Here is an 8,386-nt window from a genome sequence, read left to right as displayed (position 1 = left end):
TTCCACATTTTTTACACTCTCCTCCCACACCAGGTTAAATACCTCACTCATTCTGTCAATCACAAGTTCACAACTTCCTCTCAATATTTATTCATTTTGTAGGATATCCTATTTGGCCTTACCATTTTTCTGCATACATTTCTCTATCCCTTCCCTATTGATTCTCTCATTCATTTCATAAGCATCCTTCTTTCACACAAAATATCTCACCTACACCACCCACTTCAGAACTGTCTTGATTGCTTGCATGAAATAAAACAATGAAAATTTAAATTCAATCTCTTATTACATTATACATTCATTCATATTGATCCATTATTGTTACAAATTCCATCAAAACTAGAAGTTAGTAATGGCACTTAGTTTTTAACAAAAGAAAATGTTTGTTCACATCCAGCATTAACTTAAATCTATGGAAACACCAGGTAAACATTCTCCTAGGAGGCAAATATTCAAGAACAGGTATATACATTTATGCATTCAGTTACAATTGCAAGCACTCCCTCACATATCATAAACAAATTGTTTGTGGAGATATCACAGACTGCATTAGGACATCAATATAAGTATCATACAGAAGACTTAAGTAGTAAATTTAAATGCATCATAATTGATCATATATGCCTAATGACATATATTAGCAATTAAGTAGATATGATGTACAACAAATACTATAATTTATTACATCAGAACTTTGATAGAATAAGTTATTCATCAGGAAGAACCTTATAAGGATTTAGAATGCCATTGGGATCCAACAGCTTCTTCATTTGCTTCATAATAGTTACTGCACCAGATGATTTTGAGTAATGTATGTAATTCCTCTTTTTGAATCCTAGACCATGCTCAGCACTTATGCTTCCCTTTACTTTTGATGTCCACTCATACACTGCCGGCTCAATGTGATTCAGCACTTCCTGTAAAGTTCCAAATAAATTAAAATTACACGAGGAGAGAGAGAGAGAGAGAGAGAGAGAGAGAGAGAGAGAGAGAGAGAGAGAGAGAGAGAGAGAGAGAGAGAGAGAGAGAGAGAGAGAGAGAGAGAGAGAGAGAGAGAGAGAGTGTCTTCATGAAAATATTATTATAAGCAGAATGATGAAGGTGGTAGTCTACAAACCTTATCAAACTCTTCTGTTGTGATGTTGAGGTGGAGATTTCCATCCCCAATGTGTCCATAGCCACAGCAGCGAATGATCTTAGATCCCAAGTGCTCCCTCATATCTTCAACCATTTTATAGAAGTGAGACAATGGGATGGAGATGTCATACCTTACAAAAGAATAAATAAGGTAAATGAATATAAACAAATGAATAAATAAATAAAAAGAAATCCAATGATATTTATTATCACTGCTACTCACTTGTAGGTGTAGCCTTCATGGTGAAGGGCCTCTGCAATCCTCTCCCTCAGACCCCATATGTGCAGCATTCTGGAGGGTTCAGAGGCCACAGTGCCATCATCAACTATTCCTGACCCAAGAACATCTTCTAGGAAGATATTTAACTTTTCTTCATCATGTGTTCCATTTGATCCTAGATAAAACAAACAAATATCTAGTTAGGACACTGTAGCATAAGAATAAGGAAAAGAATGAGTTCAAAGAATAGAGAAAACATTAAAAAAGAAATATATGCCAGCTCTGTAAAAATGTTTGGCATGATACAATATCTAGAATTGGAAATATAAAATAAATGAGTAAACTAATTAATAAAACTCAAAATATTTTCTGAAAAGAAAAGCATTATCAAAAGTTAATACACAAAAATTTTCCTTAATGTTAGCAAATCATCAGTAACTGGAAATGCACCAAATGAACACTTGCAAAATACAATGAATTCTTAAATGCCAAAAGTATTCACACTGTACATGATAATAATTCTTTTTATTAACTATAAATTTATTATCTACAGATATTTGTCATACTAACCTGAAGTCTCAATTAACATGTAATATTCATGTGATGAAATTGGTGGCTTTAGTTTTAAGTTTTCTTCTACACATTCAAGAGATGATCTGTCAATAAATTCACAAGAGCTCAAGATTTCTCCAAGCTTGCTCTTTGCTGCAACGTAGGTTTTGAGAACATTTTCATAAGAGCTGAGACCTAAGAAGGCAAGATTGACAGCTTGTGGCCTTGATGGACAATGGATTGCAATCTGAAATGCAGTGGATGCCATGTTGATTATATGATTAAAAGAATGTTGTAACAATGTTTCACACTTCAATAGATGACAATTTTATAGTATATCATATAAAAAAAAAAAAAAAAAAAAAAAAAAAAAAAAAAGGAATACATTATCAAAATAAATATTTAAAATCAGAAAATGAATATATGAGAGCCCCATTTATACAGATATTTACCTTTGTAACTAATCCCAATGTTCCTTCAGAACCAATAAATAAATGCTTGAGGTCATAACCAGTATTATCTTTCTTCATGGCTGTCATGCAGTCAACCACTTCTCCTGAGGCCAACACTGCCTCCACACCCAGGACAGATCCATGAAGGTTTCCATAGCGAAGCAGGCGTAAGCCTCCTGTGAATGTTAACATTTATAATCATGATATAAGTTTACAATAGTAAACTTCTGTATACAAATTTGTTCACTAAGTTGTATAATCTCAGTAAAACTGTCATTGCTCTTTCGTTGTAATCTGTTACATTAATTCCAGTAGAAGTAGAGCATACAGACTCCATCATACAAAATTACAATATAGTACAATTGTGAGAAAAAAAAAAAATAAATATGTGGTATGCTATTAAAGAACAAAATTTTCTTCTGTGGTATGATACAAATGAATTTCCTAAACTTTTATGCTCCCTTTCATGTTATGCTACATCTACACATTCATCATCACAATAACTCAGTGTCAAATTATCAACAGCAAAACAGTATAACAGCACAGAAGAAAGATTACCTGCATTAGTTGACACATTGCCACCGATGTGACAGCTGCCTTTTGCTCCAAGATCCAGAGGGACCATTAATCCAAAGTCAGCCACATGCTGATCCAAGGCTTCAAGAACACACCCAGACTGACATGTAACAACACCTGACCAAGTGTCTACATTTTCAACCTTATTCATCAAGTTTGTTGAGATGATAATTTCATCAAATACTGGAACACTTCCACCAACCAGTCCAGTGTTACCACCTGTTTTGAGAGAAATTCAAAAGAAGAAAATAGCAAGTTTGGAGTGACACTGGATTTCATGGGTCTAATCTTTACCTTTCAATGTTTATTAAAAGATGATATAATGTATAGATACTGGTAACAATTTTGCATCCTCAATATCAAAGAGTCTCTAATAATGATCTATGCAGCAAGATTTGGTAAAGCACGCAGTAACTGTACAAGTATCAATCAGATTACAACATCACACAATTAAGGCATCAGATTTATATAGGCTGATGAAAGGCAAAAAAAAAAAAAAAAAAATAAATAAATAAATAAAATAAGTAAATAAATAAAAAAAAAAAAAAAAAATAAAATAAATAAAACAAAATAAAAGACGGATCACCAGTGTGACACTCGATGATGAATCAAACGCAAGAACAAATATTGAAATACTTGCCTTGGGGACATACTGCAAGTCTGTGCTGATTGCAGTAAGTCAAGATTGCAGACACTTCTTCGGTTGTCTTGGGTTTAAGAAGAACAGAAGACACTCCCCGCACAGTGTCCAGCCAGTCTGTGTTGTGACCTTCTAGCTCTGATTCACCTTCAATAATTCGGTGTGGACCCAAGAGTTCAGTAAAGAATTTGATGTTTTGGTCATTTATCTGATTGTAGTTTCCTCTCTTCACCTGATACCTAGTAAAGATGTACATATCAAACTTACATTCATCCTCAAAAATCACAATCAAAGTCTTCATATAAAAAGTTATTACAATGTACAATAGTTCAAGGCATAATTATAACTACCTACATATTAATAAATAACATCTTCATGGAGTAACATTTTATCTCAGTAGTACATAAACTACAATGTGGAGGTATCATCAGTGGAACAACGTCTCCAGTATAGCATCATTACTGGAGAACTTTTTAAATGGAAAAGTTTCACAACTTCAATGGCAGAGGAGGCAAAGTAGGTTAAACTTCACATTGGCTTCCTTAAATCATGCTTTACCTACCTGTAGTATTAAAACATTTAAAACAGACCCACAGATAACTATGAAACAATACTTTTCTTACAATGCTGTTTTAAGGAGAAAAAGAAGAAGAAAAAAAAAAATGGTATTTAAGTTGTCATGCCCAACTTTATACAGTACATAATGTGCTGAGAAAATTAACTGAAATTAATTGGCACATTTACTGTCTTCTTTCCACTAGTTTATTACCCTAGGCCAGGAACTTGTAATAAGAAATGAAATAAATAAGTAATCAAATAAATAAATAGATAACAATAATAACAGACTAATATATGAAAAAAAGCTTATCACCAAGAACTGAAGTCAGGCACAACACTCAGGCACAGCAACACAGAGCACCTGACGCATTACCAAGCCAGCCACACCACCACAGCTCCTTTTGATCGGCTTTGATGGTTCTGTCGCTACAAATTTTTAAGCTATTTGTCTGACATACCTTTTAGAAGTCAGCTCACACTTTCTGTGACATGATGATGTATGTATGAAAGTCTTATTCCATCTGTACAAGTTTAATGTAAGGCTGCAAGATGCCCTGGTCCAGCGGGAGGCCATGGAAACAACCTGCCATAATTCTTTGCCATGAAACATTTTTACCTGAAAGTAAATATTCTTATTACTGATTTTTTTTTTTTTTCATTGAAAGTAACTGTTCACTTTCATGATATACATATCTTCCTTGCTAAAAATAAATGTTTACCTTAACATATATGTTTGGTCGGTAAATACACATTTTTGGTAATAATTTGATTAGTTTCACCTTTTTATTCTATGGAGCTTTATAGAAAATGGCTGTATCTGTTACAAATTAACTTTCACCATAAAATCAAATATGAAAAAGAATGTCAAATGTATTTTAAATTTCCTCCGCTTCTAACAGAGCATGTCTGCAGAAGTTAAATAAACTTAACATAATATTTAGCACCCTTCTTACCAGGGCAGCGGGGGAGGGAGTTTCGCTCCCCATGAATCCCCTCACCTCTATAAGGTAAAATGAATAATCCTAACATCGTGCGACCTCCTGAAGTGGACGCCCCCAACACGCTCTTAACTGAAGGTACAACAAACTTATCCATTTCCGACAAGGTGAAACTGGTCTACGAAATGTTGTACCGGTAAGCAGTGGGATGTAGGGCCTGCGGAGGGCAAGACTTACGTACTGTGTATTGCTGGAAACAACAGACACCAAAATAAAGGTAAATTTCCAGAGTTTCACCACATTCTCTTTTCTAGATGAAACTAATTTCTTCTGGTAAATTTCGGCTTGCTTTTAATTAATTTACCACTTGTTTTTGGCGCAAATCACCCCCCATACCTAACCTAACCTAACCCAACCCAACCCAACCCAACCCAACCCAACCCAACCCAACCCAACCTAACCTAACCTAACCTAAACCAAACCAAACCAAACCTAACCAAACCTATCTCATGAGGTGGGTAAAAAAACACTTCCCTGTACGTACAGTCTCGGACACTGCACCACAATAGGTAGAACGCCGTGATCACGTAAAAACTGTACGGATTTAGCAGAGTCCTCGAAAAACTCAGCGATAACTTTGAAGTAATGCAGTTCACAACCTGCACAATGGGACATCTTGCCTCAAACTGAATTCAAATTCATACCGCGAGCCTCAAGACCACCGTGATTGGTTGAATAAATTATTATTTTTTTTTTATTGGCCGCCGGTTCACTTTCAAACGGAAGTAACCAATCAGCGGAAACAATAGCTCAAACAAAACGAGTCACTAATACGATTAAATCTTTTAAATTCGGTATCATTACAAATAGGTTGCGCCTTATAAATATGGGATTCAAAATACTCGTAATGAGGAGCTCTATCTCATGAGGTGGGTAAAAAACATCTAGTGAATGTGGTGAAACACTGGAATAATACCAAAATAAATACACAAGTAAATGGAAAATAGATCAGATTATGTAGCAGAGAATAAGAAATGAAAGAAAAGTAAAAGTTAACACACTTGTTGCTTACTTGTTACCGTTGTACGTGGCTTTATGTAATGCAGTGACAAGCCCAACCTGTCGAATAACATGACATCACAATCTCATCTTTACTCCGAGGTCACAATGATGCCGCTGAAATACTGGCGAGATTGGCCCACTGCGCGTGCGCATCCCATCCCTAGGCACAAGACCAATGAGTATATATAACTTTTGCAAGACGCAGCTACCGAAGACCATGCGCAAATAATCATAATAGTGACATACGATTGTTGTTGTTGTTGTTGTTGTTGTTGTTATTATTATTATTATTATTATTATTATTATTATTATTATTATTATTATTGTTATTATTACTATTATTATTATCATTATTATTATTATTATTATTATTATTATTATTATTATTATTATTATCATTATTGTTATTACATATTATCGTTATCAATATCATTGATGTTTGTGTTTATACCTACTATTGTGGTCTCGTAAATATCTACATTGATCTATCTCGACCTTCTATCTATCTTTCTATCTATCTATCTATCTACTTATCTATCTATCCATCTATCTATATGTGTCCACCCACCTTAATTCCTATACCTACCTACCTATCTACTTAGGTAGCTCTCTCTCTCTCTCTCTCTCTCTCTCTCTCTCTCTCTCTCTCTCTCTCTCTCTCTCTATATATATATATATATATATATATATATATATATATATATATATATATATATATATATATATATATATATATATATCAAAGGTATGCCTTGTTGCATATTATTTTGCACGACAGTGACGATCGAGTGACGACATCGGCGACAAATCAACAAGTGGTTCAGATAGATGTCTTACGTAATTCCTATATCTTTAGTTACAACACCAAGCGGTCTCTATTTCACAGCCCGCCCACACCCCATCTCGCACTGCATACTGAGACACACTCAGTTTAAGTCACGCGCTAATCAACACACATAGCCTACGTCCGGTTCTTTTCGACCAACTAGACCCATACAAATTATATTTATATATAGTGTTAAAACTGCGGTGGCGGTCCGTGATGCATCATCTTGACTTATCGCGACTCGTTAACTCAATGCGACTTGACGCAACTCGCTCGCTTGGTGTCCTTTAAGTTTAACCAACCCATAAAATCAACACGAACTGCGCTCAACAGCACATAATTATGCGCTCGACCCTATAGTCATTAGTGATACTATATGGGCGTTTAGGCACCAAGCGAGTTGTGAAAAGTCAAGATAAAATTTATGACGCATCGTGAATCGCCACAAAGTTTGTATGAATCTTTGGAAAAAAAATATATATTCACACCGGATGCTTCGAGTCACGCCACATCCTGTCACGTCACGTCACGTCACGTTCATTCACATGCAGGGATGAATGATGCAATAATAGAATATCACAGACAGTGGTTAATGGTGCGATCTTTTATTTTCCGGTGTAAAGGATGGTCCTGTGCGATATTTAAAATGAAAACAAAAAAGTTAACTTATCAAACTAATACATTTGTAGATATGGGAAATATTATGACATGTGCAGACACCATCATGCTAGCACTTGACGCCTTACCAATCCTGGTCATATAATTTCTCAGTAGCAACATCTGGTTGTCCCATACCAGATGAAGGCTTCTGTTTTCCTCTGATTGTTTAAGTCACCTCAAAAACAAAGGGTTTAATCTCCACCCACTTGACCTTCTCTATCTCGTCCATATACCGTCCCTCCTTGTGACAGAGCATCACTATGTCATATTCCTATCCACCACCCTCCTCTGTGTTATTAACTGTGGTTGCTTGCTGGTCACCCAGCCAGCCTTTCCCATACAGAAAGAGCTCAGAGCTCATACTGACTGACCTTTGGGAAGGACTGAAACTACATATGACACACCACATACATTAGAAAAGCGAGGCCACAACCCCTCGAGTTACATCCCATCCCTACTTGCTGATAAGTGAACAGGAGCTACACATTAAAAGGCTCTCCCATTTGTCTCGAACTCCCAGGACTCAAACATGGGCCCTCAATCTTGGCTGTGAGCCGAGTGTTCTAACCTCTACACTACATGGTGTGTTTATGAATGTATGCATGTCGGCTTTCTACTTAATCAAGGAGTTTTCCTACCTACTATATTTTAAACAAGAGTGATATCTGACACCATTTTTCATGGCAGTTGACATTGGCTACAGCTGCCTCTGGCACAGCTTGGCTGGCGTGCCTGCCTGCCATCTACTTCCCACCTTTCTGTCTG

At 35.8% G+C, this 8,386-nt stretch overlaps 1 protein-coding gene across 4 annotated transcripts; it reads right to left on the bottom strand.

Annotated features, from left to right (window-relative positions):
- Positions 1-267: 267 nt before the first annotated feature.
- LOC123515397 (D-2-hydroxyglutarate dehydrogenase, mitochondrial-like) lies at positions 268-6,358 on the bottom strand. Of its 4 annotated transcripts, none has more exons than XM_045273926.1 (9): positions 6,135-6,356; positions 4,594-4,751; positions 3,578-3,816; positions 2,920-3,156; positions 2,362-2,537; positions 1,928-2,156; positions 1,361-1,532; positions 1,118-1,268; positions 268-917 (listed from the first exon to the last, which is right to left on the bottom strand). In XM_045273926.1, exons 1-9 carry the CDS (start codon positions 6,204-6,206, stop codon positions 708-710), a joined length of 1,644 nt encoding a protein of 547 aa, XP_045129861.1. In that variant the 5' UTR covers positions 6,207-6,356; the 3' UTR covers positions 268-707. The 4 variants fall into 4 exon arrangements, 3 of the variants coding, with proteins under 3 accessions (XP_045129861.1, XP_045129863.1, XP_045129862.1); XM_045273928.1 differs by having other exon boundaries at positions 6,146-6,356; XM_045273927.1 differs by lacking the exon at positions 6,135-6,356 and adding an exon at positions 5,618-5,823.
- Between the last annotated feature and the right edge of the window lie 2,028 nt (positions 6,359-8,386).

This window comes from Portunus trituberculatus, chromosome 39, assembly GCF_017591435.1.
Source record: "Portunus trituberculatus isolate SZX2019 chromosome 39, ASM1759143v1, whole genome shotgun sequence".
NCBI classification, from domain to species: domain Eukaryota; kingdom Metazoa; phylum Arthropoda; class Malacostraca; order Decapoda; family Portunidae; genus Portunus; species Portunus trituberculatus.
Note: the sequence above shows the minus strand (reverse complement) of the source record. Positions and strands in the feature narration are given on the sequence as shown.